The following is a 20,373-nucleotide window of genomic DNA, read 5'->3' as shown; positions in this document are numbered from 1 at the left end:
GAGAAATTTAGAAATTAAAAGTAAAACTCGCATAATCAGAAAATTGATTGCTTTATGGTTTCATGAAGATTGTAAAGAATGCGATCATTGTAGAAAAAAAAAACTGATGCAGGTTAAATTTCTTTTTTTCCCCAAACATCACATCCGTTTAAAATATATATACACACACACACACACACACACACACAAATCATTCTATCGACAATAATGTTCTTACATGTATTTATAAATTAGAGTTTCAATTTTAATTAGATGAGATTCGGTGTTAAGTATTTGCATACGGGTCTAGGGGGCCATTTCTTCCTTAACTTACGTCAAATAAGACCATCTCGGAACAATCGGTCGTTTTCCCCAGTACCTTCCCCGTCCTGAATGTTTCCAGCACGGCAAGATCTGAACTTCCGGACGATTCTCCTCAGATTTTCCTTTCGAAGTATGACATAGAGCCACGGGTTGAGGTTAGACTTAAGGTCAACTAGATGTGCCAGCCACAGTTCCAGTCTTCCTGGGCAAACTGTTATTGCATTGACTTTTCGTAATAATATATCTATCTGAGGGCGAAAATAAAAGTTTGAAATTATTACCCTATACACGAATAAAATGTGAGTCTTGCCTTTCTGAAATACTTTGATTAACTTAAAATCGTGCTATGGCAATTGTACTGCCATTATTAAATCAACGAATCACTTTGTTGCTTATAAAGTAGGAAATCGTATTGATTTATTTTTAACTAAGTATATTGTTAAATCCTAAATTTGAGTGAAATGTGTTCAGAAGGTACAAATAAATTCTTACCAAAAATGGACCCCAGCACAAAACATACATACACACCGACGTCATCAAGAAAATGTTGACGTGAATATCGTAATATCCCGTGATTCTGTCGGTGTCCACAAGATGGCCGCGGAGCTCTGGGTCTCTGTGTGACCTACACATGATGTATAGATGTAAGGACGCCGTGTAAATAAGAGTTAGGATTCCAGTAAGTGAATACACTAAAGCACTGGCGCTGCTTCCAAGATCTTTGCTTGATACGTCAATGAAGCACCAAGATCCCGGATAAAAAATTTCACTCTTTCCTATGATTAGGTGAATAGACGATACAAATGCCGCAACTGTCCACATGGCGCAGAGAGCAAGGACATAAATTCTGCGACTTCCCACCTTTGGATCCAGTCGGCGGCTTTTGAAACGAAATACATGTATGTGCTGGTCGGTTGTTGTTCCAGCAATAATGAGACCGGAAGAAATCTGAGTAAAAGCGTACGAGAAAGAAATGAATTTACATTCGCCTTTTGAAATTCTGTACGTAAAATGGGATTCATATCTTAACACCTCAAACGGAATCACTGAAACTTGGTTAAGAAAGTCAGATATCGCAAGTCCTAGGAAAAAGATGTAGAAGGAACGCCATTGGTGTTGTTTGCGATTCAGACAAATCGCGCAGACAGCAAGTACATTTCCTAACACTCCAAAGGCGAAAAACCCATACGGAGGAAAAGGGGACTCTTCAATGGCCTCCCCATATCTAGTGGAAGAATTCTGATCCCAGCATGCCATAGTCGTTTAATTAAACTAACTGCACTTTAACCGATGTTCACAAGGATAGAAATGCGGGTGTGTTTGTGATGATTTCAATCCTGCGTTGTCTATTAAACTTTGTTTAAGACTCTTTTTTCCTGATATAAGCATGTGATGCCTGCTTCGATTCAGATAGAGTTCCGCTTTTTTTCTTCCTGTAACTCACTTATAAATATAAATTGTATTGTATAACAGCTCTCAAACAGAATATCAAAGTCTGACGACAAGAACACTGAGGACCCTTAAGCTCTTCGAAATATAAACTTTATATGTCCCAGGTTTTCATCACGTTGGTCATTCGTTTAATTAAGTAATTAAAGAACTATCAAAAACGATATATAATTTTTTAAAAATCTTTGTAGACGCATCCCCTTTACACGGAAATATTGACAAGAATGAAAACAATTTTCTCGATCACGGAATTTGATTCATTTGGAACTAGCGCAGTTTTTTAAGTTAAGAATCAAATTTAATTGATTTGTTCAGTTATATGAGCATATTATAACTATAAGCTTAAGTTTACGCTTCATAAATCACGAATCTCCCTAGACCCCAAAGGTTTGTATTTTTTACCAGCTACCGAAATAGGGGGTTGTTTCAAACAGTGAATAAATATAATATGGACAATGAGGTACTTTTTGGAAATCAAAAAATCAATAAAAAGGTGATAGAAGCAAACTGGGAGAACTTGCAAGAGGGTAACGATTGCAGTTCTACGAATTCACATACTTATATGTTTGCATATTCAGTGTTTTTCCCCACTATAAGCCTGAGCGGAGGCTCTGCAGTTATATCTCTAATCGCAACTGCTCTGTCTGTATGCGCCAATGCCTCACAGATCCTCAAATAGCGAATACTCAACAGTCACACTTAGATTTTTACTCGTATATATAGTCAATATTTTTAATAACAAAAATATGTGGTGTTTAATATATTTAATTATTTTCATTTTAAAATACAATACAGGGTATTTTAGTTTCATTCATATTTAATTTTAATTAATAACAAATGTTATTTATTATTGCATAAAAATGTACCCAAATAAAACGAAGTGATTGATTTTTATATTTCCTTGTACAAAATTCAATGTACAAGGAAAGATAACTCTTTTTAACTATACCATGATTTATACAATATTTTTTGCGTAATATGACGTCATAAAAGTGTGACGTCATAGACTTTTTCATGACGATTTAGATCATAACATAAGTCAGATTTTTTAAACAACGGTATAAACGATGCATGTGTTTTCCTCCAAGTCCCTAAAATTGTTGCATTTAAATCATGTCTAATATATACAATTTTAAACGAATCAATTTGTAACATATCATTTTTATGTTAACAAATATTATAATCTAAGTGAGTTATAAAATGAAAAATTCATTACAGGTTTGATGCAATATCTAATATCACAGGGGATCTGCAAGGGGTATAGAATATTAGCACGCATCATGGAATATACCAACAGAACAATTGCTATTCATAACACCATGTTCACTAAATAACGTTGTTTATTTCTTAAATGGTACTGGTGTCGTGTGTGTAGGTCGAAAGATAACCATATAAGCATTGAAAAAAAACTATCACCCATAATCTTCTGCTATGGTCACTATAATATTTCCGTCAAAAAGTATACACTGCACATATTCTTGTACAAATCCTCGCATTCTTGGATATTTCCCAAAGTCCTAATTTTTTTTAAAATGCATTTTCAAGGTATGGAGTTTGTTTATCATTCCAATTAAGGTATTCGATGTATAACGACCATATTTTGTAACTAATAAATGAATTTTGATAACACATTCAAAATGATATTATGAATATCGGACCGATATTCATAATATCATTTTGAATGTGTTATCAAATAAAAATACTCCACCAAAGGAATTTTCAAAATATTAATTATGGTTCAACTAATTACACCTTAATTTTGCATTGAAGTCTATGGGCAACGTATGTTTTAATAAGATATTGTAAAAAGTAACTTAATATTTGTAAAACTCTTGGTTAATACATGTATAAACTTTCTCTTCGTCAAAATATGAAATAAATGGATCATTTCCCGCAGATTTTTTGACGAAATTAAAATTTTCTTTTTTTCAACAAGGAGATATAATTCTTTAAAAAAAATTTAAGGTGCAAAATGAATGGCTCTCATATGTTTTCAGACATGTGACCATAGCAGAAGATTAAGGGTGGTAGTTTTTTTTCAATGCTTATATGGTTCATTTCACTTACATTGTTGTCTAGCAATACATAAATAACTGGTTTAAAATGATTTAAAATTGTTCAATATCCCTTCATTATACATTGAATACCTTAATAAGCTTTGTTATTCTGTGTACATGTATTTGCAATGTGGACTTTTATATATATTAACTTTCTTTAAAAAGTTAGAGACGCTAGGTTTAAGCACCTGTTTTGCTTTCAAAACGTCCGGTAATTAAACACAAAGATTTTGAGAGAGGGGGATATCTTTCTGCTTTAATTTTTATAAAATTACATAACACAGGACTGTATATGGCAAAGAGAGCAAGGATATGCTTTGGCCAGTTACCGGACATCATGTGTCCAGGAGGGGGTCTATGATAGTGAGATACATGCTGCTCGGACGGTTAGGTTGGGAAGTACATGTAATTTATAAAAGTATATAAAATACATTGAACAATAAAATTCTTTTTTGTTTATCTTTAATAAAAACACGTTCAACTGTTATTAGATCCACTTGAGTGACGTATACTAGTACATAAAAACTTACATACGTCTAACATATATTTATAAACATATGGTAATCATATGGTTATCAAAAACATATGTTTAATATATGTTAAACATACGATGAACATATGTTTATGAACATATGTTTAACATATGGTGCTCATTTTTTATGGCGAACGTATGTTTCAGAACATATGTTCAACGGATGTTAAACATATGTTGAACATATGTTGCAATTTTACCTGTGAATAGTACAACAATATTCTGTTCAAGCGTTCGTAGAAATTTTATTTTTGGAATGAGTACAGGTATTATGCTCTAAGTGTGTGCTTTATTTTTCTTTGAATTTTTTTTCTTGGTTGAAGGGTAAGTATACTGTCATGTTATAAAATTTGAATTTATCGGGTGAGTGTAAATAACTGAGAACGCTAACACCCGTTAAAAAAATTATTCCCGCCTACATTTTACATCTAAATATTTCAGAATTTCTGTCAGATATTCAACAAAAAAGCTATCTGCTAAAAAGTATAATCAATTCCTAATTGATTTATATATTTTTTTTAAATTAAACGAAAGATTTGCTTAAGGGGGTCTAAAAACTTAATTGAGATCGATCTCTATGACTTAGGAAAATATAATTTAGCGGCTGATATTTGCATAAACTTAATCAAATGCTTACATAAGATATAAAGGTAAATTTTCATGTTAATTCATATATATTTGTGAATTATTTTTTGAAACGTTACAAAACAAATTGCTTTTTGTGAAATGTATTTTGGTCTGTAGACATACGTTCCTCCCATGAAACAACAAATCCTTTGGTATGAATATGCTAAATAACAATTGTATTTAAAAAACCGAAGGAATTGTTTAACAGGGGAGGGTGGGGGATGTTTTTAAAATATATTCCTTTTTTTTAGTAAAGAGAGCTATTTTAAACCAAAATACAAGGTTATCTTTCTTTGTTTGACCAAATCATTTACATTTGATAAAATTATATATATATATATATATATATATATATATATATATATATATATATATATATATATATATATATATATATATATAATTTTTAAAATATCAATTTAATTAGCTAATTATCAAAAATGACTTTTAGTTAGACGGCTAGACAATGCGTTTGCAGTTCTTTACATGACAACTTGTAAATTAAGTTTTTACCCCCACCCAGTAAATTCAAAATTTAGAACATGACAATACCATTCTGATAGATTAAAGCGTGTGCTTTACATTTTACAACATTCTTAATTTTTTCAAATATCATAATTTTATTTTTTCTTCTCAGTACCCTATCGATGAATTCAATCATTGAAAACCCTTGTATTCGATTATCTAATTGCTATGATGAACATTACTTAGGTCTAGTATTGTACTAGTATTGAACATATATGGAAATCTTTAAGTTTTTATACGGGCTGAATGCAATCACCAAAAAAAACAAACAAAGTACTGAAGTACTGACAGGAGTTGATTTTATTGATTATTTTTATGCTAAAATTAACGATATGTTATGAACATTTTTTCTAATATGATTTTTTTTTTGCTTTTCCAAGAATTCCAAGCTTCAGGTATAGTATGGTAAAATCCCATTCATAGTCATCTAATTTGACGCAGAACATAGAAACGTATCATTTGTTAAAATTTCAGGTCAGCTGAAATTTCAGGTCAATTCAAATTTTCAAGTCTTTCATATTTTTTCGTAAATAATTCAGATGGATGTCATTTCATGATATTTTTCTACCAGATTTCATATGTAAATATAATGATCACACACACAGTCATTTTATATAACGCAAAACATAAAACTATCTCTTTATATACATGTACAGTTTCAGGTCATTCAGGTATTCATAGTATTTCACGTCTTTCATATATCCCGGTTCAAACACTGTTTCACTTTCGGTTTGTCAGAGTAACTCCATAGGAGAGTTGATTAAAACCAACTCCCAAAAACTGCGGTAGACAAACTTAACCAGTAAGTGTTTAATATTAAAGTCCAAACGACTGATAATAAAATTTTATTAATTCCATAACGTTCGGGCTTTTTACAGAAGAGCCATTTTATTTCATAGATAAAAGATGAAAAAAAAAATGAAACCAGGAATTAATTTGATATAGAAGAAAATTGGCCTCTTGCATTAATCTTGGCGGTTAGGAATTGGTTAATTTCATACAAATACAATGATTTTTGGTGTTTTTCTTTGCATCCTATATTGGGTTTTCCTAAACTTTCTAAATAATATTGTTGTAAAAGTTCATGCATTGCTGGACGGTGTTTGGTGCTAAAAAAAAGTTATTTGTACTTTTGGTTGTATGACGGCTTCTAAACGATGATAAGTTGTCCAACAGAGAATAAATTTTATTTTGCTTCCCAAGATTGATTTGATGGTTTATTTGGGGTACAGGCGACTGTATTGCCCAATTTCTAAAACTTTTGTTTCACATATGTGTGTCACTGACAAGTCGGTCGTTCTCCCCATCACCTTCCCCGTCCTGAATGTTTCCAGCACGGCAAGATCTGAACTTCCGGACGATTCTCCTCAGATTCTCTTTTCGTAGTATCACATAGAGCCACGGGTTGAGGTTGGACTTGAAGTCAACAAGCCTGACCAGCCACAGTTCCAGTCTTCCTGTGCAGCTAGTGACAGCGTTGACTGATCGTAACAAAATGTCCACCTAAGGCGGAAGTTAAAAGTTTATTTAAAGGATCTGTATATTTGATTCAAGTGCAACTTTTTGCTTGTCCCAGTTTAGGACGAAATATTTTTTCTGTGGAAAAAAGGCTGTTTCTAATTAATCCACAAATGGATTAGGTCAAAGCTTTTTTTTTTCTTTTTTCTAACCGAGTTAGTACATGTACATTGTTGCTGTAAAAAAAATTAATCAAAAATAATACTTCTCAATTTTGATATTTAATTTTTCATTTCCAACTGACTATTCATGTCCAGATGATGTAAATCGTAAATTTACAAAATGATGCTCAGATTACGAAATACTTACCAGAAATGGTCCCCAACACAAAACATAAAAAGTCAAAGACGTCATCAAGAAAATGTTAACGTGAATATCGTAATATCCCGTGATTCTGTCGGTGTCCACAAGATGCCCACGGAGCTCTGGGTCCCTGTTTGACTTGCACATAATGTATAGATGTAAAAAAGCCGTGTAAATAAGAGTTAGGATTCCAGTAAGTGAATACACTAAAGCAGTGGCGCTGCTTCCAAAATCTCTCCCCGATACTTCGATGAAGCACCAAGATCTCGGATAAAAAATTTCACTATCTCCAAAGATTAAATGAATAGACGACACAAATGCCGCAACAACAAACAACGCAAAGAGAGCAAAAACATAGATTCGGCGATTTCCATCCATTGTATCCAATTGACGGCCCATGATCTGTGATATATGCTGATCTGTTGTGATTCCGGCAATTATAAGCCCAGAGGAAATTTGGGTAAAGGCGTAAGAGAAAGACATGAAATTGCATTCGGCTTTTGAAATTCTGTGCGTAAAATGAGATCCATAACTTAACACCTCAAACGGGAACACTGACACTTGGTTCACACAGTCGGACATCGCCAGAGCCAAGAAAAAGATGTAGAAGGAGCGCCATTGATGTTGCTGGCGGTTCATGCAAATTGTGCAAAGAGCAAGCACATTTCCTATCACCCCAAAGGCGAAGAAACCGTAGGCTGGAATAGAGGACTCCTGTATGTCCTTTGAATATTTATTCAGATACCAGCATGACATATTCGTTCAATCCCAGTGTCAACACTTTAATATAATATAGTCAACATATTAAAATGCATTGCATTGTTTCGTTATACCATCACCGGTATACAGTCTGTACATATTCAACAAATTTTTCCGGTTATTTTTTTCTGAAATATGCGCGTGATTTATGACTTGCATGCTTAACATCCGGAAAAATCATATTATAAATATTAGTAAGGACAGTCAATTTTGAAGTGGTATTTTTCAACAATAATATACATTTTAGTGATTCACGCGGGGGATGAAAAAAGCGACAATTGAGAAAAAAATACATTTGCAGGTTATAAAAAAATTGTCTGCAATGGTCTATATTTTTATAACCAACATAAATCATAAGAAAAAGTAAATAATTATTTTTTGCATCTTTCTTTTAAAATCTTAATGTTAGATTGATCGTAAAAAGTAATTTAAATGAAGTTAATTATAATTGTTAATGTATGTACGAGAGTATACATTAAAGAATTAGAGATAAATGAAACAGTCACATCGTTTTCTATGTTTATTTGATGAATCATCTTCAAAACGTATATGCACAAGGACGGTTGTAAACTATTTTAAACACTATTATAGCACGGTCAGCCACTACCTGCACTGCATATAGTGGGTATTGATGACGTATAACAGCTATACATTGCGTCATAAGCAATTTTTTCATTAAGATTAAGTGATTGTGACGTTATATTGAGAATTTGATGTTCGTAACAATCATTCCTTTTAGATACGCAATATATATGCAAAAAAGCAAATTATAGATCCGTCATCCTTAAATTAGAGTTCCATTTTTAACTCGATATTTCGTTATAAAGTATTTGTATATGGACCTTGGCGGTCATTTCTCCTTCAACTTACGTCAAATAAGACCATCTCGGGTCAAATACGCGTTCGCTCTTCACCTTCCCCTTCTTGGGTGTTCCTAGCGCAGTAAGATCTGAACTTCCAGACGATTCTTCTCAATTTCCCTTGGGCAGTAACACATAGAACAATTGATTGAGGTTGACTTGAGGTCAACGAAATGTGCCAGCCAAATTAGTTCTATTTTTCCTGGACAAACTGTTATTACATTGAATGATCGTAATAATATATCAACCTGAGGAGGAAAATGTGGGATTTTTTTCTCTCAAAATCTTTATGTTGATTTATCCTGCTATAGGACAAATGTATTGTAGTTAATAAATCAGTTAATCTTTTTCCGGTTTATAAAAAGTAAACGGTCCAACCACGTCTATACATTTACGTATAAATTCCGTAGATAAAAAGTTTATTCCTATAATAAAAAAAGCACGTTTCGTGTTTGTAATGTATACGGATTTACAAATAGTGGAAAATCGTTTTCCTTTATCTAAACTTTATATATATATATATATATATATATATATATATATATATATATATATATATATATATATATATATATATATATATATATATATATATATATATATATATATATCTTGGGATACCTGTTGATATTAAGGGGATCTGCGGACATCTTGTACATTATAGAATAAGAATGTAAACATTTCTTGAGCTGGCTTGTTTCTGCTTGAAACAGACCAAATTAAAACTGTTGCCAACAGATAAAAAAGCAATAAATATGAGGTTTCACATGATGTTTTGTATGCAAATTATGAACACATGAGCAAAACCATGCATTCTTTGACCACTTAGAACTGCGCAGTTACAGACTTAAATTCAAGATTGAAAAAATCTGAAAGGAGGTCGGTGTTGTCCACTATACAACCATTTGTTGAGGAAATAGGTCTAAGCTTGCTTATTTAAGTATTTATCCCAACGTAGGGTACCCTATTCTTAAAATAGGTTTCAGAAACTATCAATTCTCACAAGATGGTTTTGTTTGTGTCTATGGAGGAACATTGAAGTTTTATTTCCATTGAAAGATATATGTTTATTTTTTATTGAAGACAATGACTTTTTCCGAGTGATTTAAAAGGCATTGTTTTATTCTTAATGCACAATTTGCATTAACATCAACCTAAGGAACCTCATATTCACTGGCAACAGTTTTGGTCAGCTTTGGGCAGAAACAAGCTCGTTCAAGAAATGTTTACATTCTTATCCTCAAATGTACAAGATGGCCGCACATCCCCTTAATGTTGATAAAAGTTGATTATAATCAAAATACTTTCACAGTTTAAGAATTTAAAATTATGCAATATTTATTTTTTATTTATACACTATGTTTCTAAATTTTTATAAAGTTTGGAAAGGTAAATCTTACGATAGTTCCAGCGGGATTCGAAATCATGACTTAAAGATTCGTAGTGGACGCTCCAACCCACTTGGACTACAAAACAATTATCAAATTATACTTGATTTTATTGCTTATTTCGATTGGAGGCAGGTCACAATGTGTAGGTATCCCGTACAACCCGAATATAAATGTATACATGTGTATTAGTAGTATATTGCGCGTTATTCAATTTGTCTGCTCACCTGACAGCAATTATTGACACGACGACGTTAAAAATAAATCATTCATTGCTATACTGTATTAATATTTGTCTACGTATTGTTGTTTTTAATCTTTAAACAGGTACATTATAACTAAGATTTTTTATTTCGAATTCGGATTTACCTGTTACTTTGATTCGAAATGCTTCCTTAACACTCCTGCGCATGCAAGTGAGTGCATTTCATAACAGTTCAAAGTTGAATTTAATTTAGATTTCCACTTATTCATTCTTTCAAAAACTTCCTAAATATTTACCAGACAAACTGATTTTAAGTGTCTGTTATATATAGTTTAACAACATTCTGTTCAAGCCTCCGTAGAAACTTTATTTTGGAATAAGTGCATGTATTATTCTATAAATTATGTGCTTTATATATCAAAGAAGATTTGTTTTAAAATTTTGGTGAAAGAGTAGTGAGTAGTTATACCATACTGATAGATTACATCGTGAACTTCACATTTTACAGCATTTATTCTCGATGTTTTTATATATTATCATAATTTCTTTTCTCTTTTTAGTCCCCAATTGATGAATTCAATCATTTACAAACCTAGTATTCGATAATATATTTGCTATAATCAACATGTACATATAGAAAAGCATTTATATAGTTTTTATACGGGCTGAATGCAATCATTAAAAACGAAAACTGCAGGACGAACTTAGAGAATAAGTGTTTAATATTATAGTTCAAACAATTGACCGTAATTTCACTAATAAAAATCCATAAACTCCATAACTTTGGGCTTTTCACAAACGGAACGGTCACTATATATACTAGCTTTTGTGTAAATATTGGCATTTCTGGTGCAGTGGTTCTTGAGAAGAAGATTTTTAAAGACATGCACCCTATACTTACTGTTTCGCAATTATCTCCCTTTTGAAAAGGGCTGTGCCCTTTATTTTAACGATTTATAATCCCCTTTCCATAAGGATGCTTTGTACCAAATTTGGTTAAATTTGGCCCAGTGGTTTTTGAGAAGAAGTTGAAAATGTGAAAAGTTTACAGACGGACGGACGGACAGACAGACAGACAGACAGACAGACGGACGGACGGACGGACGGACGACGGACAACGGGTGATCAGAAAAGCTCACTTGAACCTTCGGTTCAGGTGAGCTAGAAACAAAGTACTGAAGTACTGACAGGAGTTGATTTTATTGATTATTTTTATGCTAAAATTAACGATATGTTATGAACATTTTTCCTAATATGATTTTTTTTTGCTTTTCCAAGAATTCCAAGCTACAGGTATAGTATGGTAAAATCACATACATAGTCATCTAATTTGACGCAGAACATAGAAACGTATCATTTAATTATTAAAATATCTGGTCAGCTGAAATTTCAGGTCAATTCAAATTTTCAAGTCTTTCATATTTTTTCGTAAATAATTCAGATGGATGTCATTTCATGATATTTTTCTACCAGATTTCATATGGAAATATAATGATCACACACACAGTCATTTTATATAACGCAAAACATAAAACTATCTCATTTATATACATGTACAGTTTCAGGTCATTCAGGTATTCATAGTATTTCACGTCTTTCGTATATCCCGGTCAAAAAACACTTTTCACTTCCAGTTTGCCAGAGTAACTCCATAAGAGAGTTGATTAAAACCAACTCCCAAAAACTGCGGTAGACAAACTTAACCAATAAGTGTTTAATATTAAAGTCCAAACGACTGATAATAAAATTCCATTAAATCCATAACGTTCGGGCTTTTTACAAAAGAGCCATTTTATTTCATAGATAAAAGATGGAAAAAAAAAATGAAACCAGGAATTAATTTGATATAGAAGAAAATTGGCCTCTTGCATTAATCTTGGCGGTTAGGAATTGGTTAATTTCATACAAATACAATGATTTTTGGTGTTTTTCTTTGCATCCTATTTTGGGTTTTCCTAAACTTTCTAAATAATATTGTTGTAAAAGTTCATGCATTGCTGAACGGTGTTTGGTGCTAAAAAAAAGTTATTTGTACTTTTGGTTGTATGACGGCTTCTAAACGATGATAAGTTGTCCAACAGAGAAGAAATTTTATTTTGCTTCCCAAGATTGATTTGATGGTTTGTTTGGGGTACAGGCGACTGTATTGCCCAATTTCTAAAACTTTTGTTTCACATATGTGTGTCACTGACAAGTCGGTCGTTCTCCCCATCACCTTCCCCGTCCTGAATGTTTCCAGCACGGCAAGATCTGAACTTCCGGACGATTCTCCTCAGATTCTCTTTTCGTAGTATCACATAGAGCCACGGGTTGAGGTTGGACTTGAAGTCAACAAGCCTGACTAGCCACAGTTCCAGTCTTCCTGTGCAGCTAGTGACAACGTTGACTGATCGTAACAAAATGTCCACCTAAGGCGGAAGTTAAAAGTTTATTAAAGGGATATGTATATTTGATTCAAGTGCAACTTTTTTCTCGTCCCAGTTTAGGATGAAATATTTTTTCTGTGGAAAAAATGCTGTTTCTAATTAATCCACAAACGGATTAGGTCAACACTTTTTTTTTCTTTTTTCTAACCGAGTTAGTACATGTACATTGTTGCTGTAAAAAATTTAAATCAAAAATAATACTTCTCAATTTTGATATTTAATTTTTCATTTCCAACTGACTATTCATGTCCCAGATGATGTAAATCGTCAATTTACAAAATGATGCTCAGATTACGAAATACTTACCAGAAATGGTCCCCAACACAAAACATAAAAAGTCAAAGACGTCATCAAGAAAATGTTAACGTGAATATCGTAATATCCCGTGATTCTGTCGGTGTCCACAAGATGCCCACGGAGCTCTGGGTCCCTGTTTGACTTGCACATAATGTATAGATGTAAAAAAGCCGTGTAAATAAGAGTTAGGATTCCAGTAAGTGAATACACTAAAGCAGTGGCGCTGCTTCCAAAATCTCTCCCCGATACTTCGATGAAGCACCAAGATCTCGGATAAAAAATTTCACTATCTCCAAAGATTAAATGAATAGACGACACAGATGCCGCAACAACAAACAACGCAAAGAGAGCAAAAACATAGATTCGGCGATTTCCATCCATTGTATCCAGTTGACGGCCCATGATCTGTGATATATGCTGATCTGTTGTGATTCCGGCAATTATGAGCCCAGAGGAAATTTGGGTAAAGGCGTAAGAGAATGACATGAAATTGCATTCGACTTTTGAAATTCTGTGCGTGAAATGAGATCCATAACTTAACACCTCAAACGGGAACACTGACACTTGGTTCACACAGTCGGACATCGCCAGAGCCAAGAAAAAGATGTAGAAGGAACGCCATTGATGTTGCTGGCGGTTCATGCAAATTGTGCAAAGAGCAAGCACATTTCCTATCACTCCAAAGGCGAAGAAACCGTAGGCTGGAATAGAGGACTCCTGTATGTCCTTTGAATGTTTATTCAGATACCAGCATGACATATTCGTTCAATCCCAGTGTCAACACTTTAATATAATATAGTCAACATATTAAAATGCATTGCATTGTTTCGTTATACCATCACCGGTATACAGTCTGTACATATTCAACAAATTTTTCCGGTTATATTTTATTGAAATATGCGCGTGATTTATGACTTGCATGTTTAACATCCGGAAAAATCATATTATAAATATTAGTAAGGACAGTAAACTTTGAAGTGGTATTTTTCAACAATAATATACATTTTAGTGATTCACGTGGGGGATGAAAAAAGCGACAATTGAGAAAAAAATACATTTGCAGGTTATAAAAAATTTTTCTGCAATGGTCGATATTTTTATAACCCATATAAATCATCAAAAAAAAGTACATAATTATTTTTTGCATCTTTCTTTTAAAATCTTAATGTTAGATTGATCGTAAAAAGTAATTTAAATGAAGTTAATTACAATTGTTAATGTATGTACGAGAGTACATTAAAGAATTAGAGATAAATGAAACAGTCAGATCGTTTTCTATGGATATTTGATGAATCATCTTCAAAACGTATATGTACAAGGACGGTTGTAAACTATTTTAAACACGATTATAGCACGGTCAGCCACTACCTGCACTGCATATAGTGGGTATTGATGACGTATAACAGCTATATATTGCGTCATAAGCAATTTTTTCATTAAGATTAGGTGTTTGTGACGTTATATTGAGAATTCGATGTTCGTAACAATCATTCCTTTTAGATACGCAATATATATGCAAAAAAGCAAATTATAGATCCGTCATCCTAAAATTAGAGTTCCATTTTTAACTCGATAATTCGTTATAAAGTATTTGTATATGGACCTTGGCGGTCATTTCTCCTTCAACTTACGTCAAATAAGACCATCTCGGGTCAAATACGCGTTCGCTCTTCACCTTCCCCTTCCTGGGTGTTCCTAGCGCAGCAAGATCTGAACTTCCAGACGATTCTTCTCAATTTCCTTTGGGCAGTAACACATAGAACAATTGATTGAGGTTGACTTGAGGTCAACGAAATGTGCCAGCCAAAGTTCTATTTTTCCTGGACAAACTGTTATTACGTTGAATGATCGTAATAATATATCAACCAGAGGAGGAAAATGTGGGATTTTTTTTCTCAAAATCTTTATGTTGATTTATCCTGCTATAGGACAAATGTATTGTAGTCAATAAATCAGTTAATCGTTTTCCGGTTTATAAAAAGTAAACGGTCCAACCACATCTATACAGTTACGTATAAATTCCGTAGATAAAAAAATTATTCCTATAATAAAAAAAGCACATTCGTGTTTGTAATGTATACGGATTTACAAATAGTGGAAAATCGTTTTCTTTTATCTAAACTGTATATATATATATATATATATATATATATATATATATATATATATATATATATATATATATATATATATATATATATATATTGGGATACCTGTTGATATTAAGGGGATGTGCGGACATCTTGTACATTATAGAATAAGAATGTAAACATTTCTTGAGCTGGCTTGTTTCTGCTTGAAACCGACCAAATTTAAACTGTTGCCAACTGATAAAAAAGCAATAAATATGAGGTTTTACATGATGTTTTGTATGCAAATTATGAACACATGAGCAAAACCATGCATTCTTTGACCACTTAGAACTGCGCAGTTACAGACTTAAATTCAAGATTGAAAAATCTGAAAGGAGGTCGGTGTTGTCAACTATACAACCATTTGTTGAGGAAATAGGTCTAAGCTTGCTTATTTAAGTATTTATCCCAAAGTAGGGTACCCTATTCTTAAAATAGGTTTCAGAAACTATCAATTCTCACAAGATAGTTTTGTCTGTGTCTATGGAGGAACATTGAAGTTTTATTTTCATTGAAAGATATATCTTTATTTTTTATTGAAGACAATCACTTTTTCCGAGTGATTTAAAAGGCATTGTTTTATTCTTAATGCACAATTTGCATTAACATCAAGCTAAGGAACCTCATATTCACTGGCAACAATTTTTGGGCAGCTTTGGGCAGAAACAAGCTCGCTCAAGAAATGTTTACATTCTTATCCTCAAATGTACAAGATGGCCGCACATCCCCTTAATGTTGATAAAAGTTGATTATAATCAAAATACTTTCACAGTTTAAGAATTTAAAATTATACAATATTTATATTTTATTTATACACTATGTTTCTAAATTTTTATAAAGTTTGGAAAGGTAAATCTTATGATAGTCCCAGCGGGATTCGAAATCATGACTTAAAGATTCGTAGTGGACGCTCCAACCCACTTGGGCTACAAAACAATTATCAAATTATACTTGATTTTATTACTTATTTCGATTGGAGGTAGGTCACAATGTGTAGGTATCCCGTACAACCTGAATATAAATGTATACATGTGTATTAGTAGTATATTGCGCGTTATTCAATTTGTCTGCTCACCTGACAGCAATTATTGACACGACGACGTTAAAAATAAATCATTCATTGCTATACTGTATTAATATTTGTCTACGTATTGTTGTTTTTAATCTTTAAACAGGTACATTATAACTAAAAATTTTTATTTCGAATTCGGATTTACCTGTTACTTTGATTCGAAATGCTTCCTTAACACTCCTGCGCATGCAAGTGAGTGCATTTCATAACAGTTCAAAGTTGAATTTAATTTAGATTTCCACTTATTCATTCTTTCAAAAACTTCCTAAATATTTACCAGACAAACTGATTTTAAGTGGCTGTTATATACATGTATAGTATAACAACATTCTGTTCAAGCCTCCGTAGAAACTTTATTTTGGAATAAGTACATGTATTATTCTATAAATTATGTGCTCTATATATCATGGAAGATTTGTTTTAAAATTTTGGTGAAAGAGTATAGTGAGTAGTTATACCATACTGATAGATTACATCGTGAACTTCACATTTTACAGCATTTATTCTCGATGTTTTTATATATTATCATAATTTCTTTTCTCATTTTAGTCCCCAATTGATGAATTCAATCATTTACAAACCTAGTGTTCGATAATATGTTTGCTATAATCAACATGTTCATATAGAAAAGCATTTATATAGTTTTTATACGGGCTGAATGCAATCATTAAAAACGAAAACTGCAGGACGAACTTAGAGAATAAGTGTTTAATATTATAGTTCAAACAATTGCTCGTAATAAAAATCCTTTAAACTCCATAACTTTGGGCTTTTCACAAAAGTTCTTTGCATCCTATTTTGGTTTTTCCTAAACTTTCCAATATAATATGGTTACTAATGTCCATGCATTGCTGGACGGTTTTTAGTGCATCAGTTGCTAAAAAATGTTATTTGTACTTTGGATTGTATGACGGTTTCTAACCGATGATTAGTTGTCTGTAGTCTAGTTGTCCAACAAAGAATAAATCTCATTTTGCTTCCAACGATTGATTTGTTGGTTTGTGTAGGGTATAGGCGACTATATTGCCCAATTTCTAAAACTTTTGTTTCACATATGTGTGTCACTGACAAGTCGGTCGTTCTCCCCATCACCTTCCCCGTCCTGAATGTTTCCAGCACGGCAAGATCTGAACTTCCGGACAATTCTCCTCAGATTTTCTTTTCGTAGTATCACATAGAGCCACGGATTGAGGTTGGACTTGAAGTCAACAAGCCTGACTAGCCACAGTTCCAGTCTTCCTGTGCAGCTAGTGACAACGTTGACTGATCGTAACAAAATGTCCACCTAAGGCGGAAGTTAAAAGTTTATTTAAAGGATCTGTATAATTATTTGATGTGGAAAAAAGGCTGTTTCTAATCCATCAATAAATCAAGTCAAAGGTTGTTTTTTTTTTCTTTTTTTCTGACCGAGTTAATACATTGTTGCTATAATATTTTTTTAATGGCATTTTTCGATTTCGATTATATATTTTTTATTACTAAGAGATTATACGTGTATAGGATGATGTAAATCATTAATTTACAAAATGGTGCATAGATTATGAAATACTTACAAGAAATGGTCCCCAACACAAAACATAAAAAGTCACTGACGTCATCAAGAAAATGTTGACGTGAATATCGTAATATCCCGTGATTCTGTCGGTGTCCACAAGATGGCCGCGGAACTCTGGGTCTCTGTGTGACCTATACATGATGTATAAATGTAAAGACACGGTGTAAATAAGAGTTAAGATTCCAGTGAGTGAATACACTAAAGCACTGGCGCTGCTTCCAAAATCTTCGCTTGATACGTCAATGAAGCACCAAGATCCCGGATAAAAAATTTCACTCTCTCCAAAGATTAAATGAATAGACGACACAAATGCTGCAACAGCCCACATGGCGAAGAGAGCAAAAACATAGATTCGGCGATTTCCAACCATTGTATCCAGTTGACGGCCCATTATGAGTGACATATGCTGGTCAGTTGTGATTCCGGCAATTATGAGACCGGAGGAAATTTGGGTAAAGGCGTAAGAGAATGAAATGAAATGGCATTCGTCATCTGAAATTCTGTAAGTAAAATCGGATTCATATCTTAACACCTCAAAAGGGAACACCAACGCTTGGTTTAGACAATCGGACATCGCCAAACCCAAGAAAAATATGTAGAAGGAGCGCCATTGGTGTTGCTGGCGGTTCAGGCAAATTGTGCAGAGAGCAAGTACATTTCCTAACACTCCAAAAGCGAAGAAACCGTAGGCTGGAATAGAGGTCTCCTGTATATCCTTTAAATCAATATTGGACGTATTCTGATCCCAGCATCCCATAGTCGTTCAATTCCAGTTATTGAAAACACTTTCACTTCATTTTTTCCAATGGATCAAAAGGCTCTTGGTATATACGATCGTTTTGGTATATCGGACTTCACCTGTACTGCCTCTTCAAACAAGTTTCCCGACTGTTTTTCTGAAATCTGCGGGTGATAAATATGACATGACGTCTTAACATCCGGAAAACTATGCTATAAGCATTATAAAGGACAGACTATTTTGAAGTGGTACGCTTAAGTATTACAACGTGCACTTTAAACGTCCGCAAACTTTTTTATTTGTGATGACTTCATGTAGAGGTAAATAAAGTTCATTGCGGCCATTATGTATTCTGTATTTACGAGATTATTCGAGTTTTACGTACGGGAGAGGCAATCTAGATAATTAAAATTAAAACTTCCATCCGCTCCACGGTTTTCGATATGTCGCGTGACATATCGAAAACCGGGGAGCGGATGGAAGTTCTAATTTTAATTAGATTGCGGGAGAGGTTTCCTGTTAATCCACGTGGTATATATTCGACATATTACTGATGGCCTCTAGAGATACTAAATTGTACACCTCGGTTTCGGTATTGCATACAATCGGTCGACCTTCTGGGCTGGATCTCCAGTTGACTAGCCTACGTCACATATTCATGAACCGTAACAATCTAAACAGAATGCCTCGGATGTATTAACGATACGGTCATCATGCAAGTAATCTGACTTGATAAAAAGAGCTCCCCATTATAAATGTGCTATATAAATCAAACTATATATCAACCATGTTAGGTGCATGCATTATACATGTAGGTCAATTGGTTTTACAAAACGGTAAGTTCAAATTTTAATATCATCATTCACAATTTTCAATTTAATTTATTCTCTCAAACTGGCATTATCATACAATGGTACATGAGGTACAATAACATATTTGCATTAAATTGTGATGTCAAGGGTTAAATAAATTTTTTTAAAAAAATTACAAAAGTTAAATTATTCTTAATTTTAGTACCCCCCCCCCCCCCCCCCACACACACACACACACACACGACACACACACCAGCTCCTCTTCCACAATTTTTTTTTTTTTAATTCTATTTTCTGTCTTTTTGTGAATTGTGCTTGTTTAACATTAAACAATAAATACTTTCTTTGGTGATACATTGCTATCTCAAGTGATTGTAACTAACATTCCACAAAAAAAATACTTAACCCGCGTTAGCGAGTTTTGTAAATGTTTAGTCGCATGCAATGCTTTCATCATCATTTGATCAATTCTACGTAAAATGTAAATGAAAGTATGAACTAATTGTCATTTAGGGCTGTATGAACAACAGTAGATTTTTATTAGAAATAGAGGAAATATACATCGTGTAGGTAAATTGTAATTATCGATGCATAAATACAGTTTATTCATATGTAAACGTATCATATTAATTTAAAGATATATAAAATCTAGGGTATATTTATTACATGTTAATTTTAAATAGATTATAAACATAAAAAGTGTGGTTTTCTGGGAATGAAAATTTTAATAATTTTGCTAGCTGCTCATGATGTGGCCTATAAATGCTACATACATGTATGAGAGGTGTGAAATGACATTTTCCATCAAAACACT

General features: G+C 33.0%; 2 protein-coding genes across 2 annotated transcripts; both read right to left on the bottom strand.

The window, feature by feature from the left end:
* Positions 1 to 167: 167 nt before the first annotated feature.
* Positions 168 to 8,324, bottom strand: LOC128182826 (uncharacterized). Its single transcript, XM_052851578.1, has 4 exons — positions 7,321 to 8,324; positions 6,896 to 6,996; positions 796 to 1,303; positions 168 to 551 (listed from the first exon to the last, which is right to left on the bottom strand). The coding sequence occupies exons 1-4, from the start codon at positions 8,068 to 8,070 to the stop codon at positions 315 to 317; spliced, it is 1,596 nt and encodes a 531-aa protein (XP_052707538.1). The 5' UTR covers positions 8,071 to 8,324; the 3' UTR covers positions 168 to 314.
* Positions 8,325 to 12,299: 3,975 nt separating this feature from the next.
* LOC128186020 (thromboxane A2 receptor-like) lies at positions 12,300 to 19,051 on the bottom strand. Its single transcript, XM_052855748.1, has 4 exons — positions 18,007 to 19,051; positions 17,638 to 17,738; positions 13,259 to 13,760; positions 12,300 to 12,934 (listed from the first exon to the last, which is right to left on the bottom strand). Exons 1-4 carry the CDS (start codon positions 18,763 to 18,765, stop codon positions 12,698 to 12,700), a joined length of 1,599 nt encoding a protein of 532 aa, XP_052711708.1. The 5' UTR covers positions 18,766 to 19,051; the 3' UTR covers positions 12,300 to 12,697.
* Between the last annotated feature and the right edge of the window lie 1,322 nt (positions 19,052 to 20,373).

Source organism: Crassostrea angulata, chromosome 5, assembly GCF_025612915.1.
Source record: "Crassostrea angulata isolate pt1a10 chromosome 5, ASM2561291v2, whole genome shotgun sequence".
NCBI classification, from domain to species: domain Eukaryota; kingdom Metazoa; phylum Mollusca; class Bivalvia; order Ostreida; family Ostreidae; genus Magallana; species Magallana angulata.
Note: the sequence above shows the minus strand (reverse complement) of the source record. Positions and strands in the feature narration are given on the sequence as shown.

Bases quoted from the DNA above. Each gene is read 5' to 3' on its own strand.
- LOC128182826 (XM_052851578.1), bottom strand. From the start codon at position 8,070: ATGTCATGCTGGTATCTGAATAAATATTCAAAGGACATACAGGAGTCC. The intron at 6,997-7,320 runs GTAAGTATTTCG...CTTCCGCCTTAG, and splicing joins TGTGTTGGGGACCATTTCTG to GTGGACATTTTGTTACGATC. The intron at 1,304-6,895 runs GTGGCTCTATGT...TTTTACGTACAG, and splicing joins TTCAAGTCCAACCTCAACCC to AATTTCAAAAGGCGAATGTA.
- LOC128186020 (XM_052855748.1), bottom strand. From the start codon at position 18,765: ATGGGATGCTGGGATCAGAATACGTCCAATATTGATTTAAAGGATATA. The intron at 17,739-18,006 runs GTAAGTATTTCA...CTTCCGCCTTAG, and splicing joins TGTGTTGGGGACCATTTCTT to GTGGACATTTTGTTACGATC. The intron at 13,761-17,637 runs GTGGCTCTATGT...TTTCACGCACAG, and splicing joins TTCAAGTCCAACCTCAATCC to AATTTCAAAAGTCGAATGCA.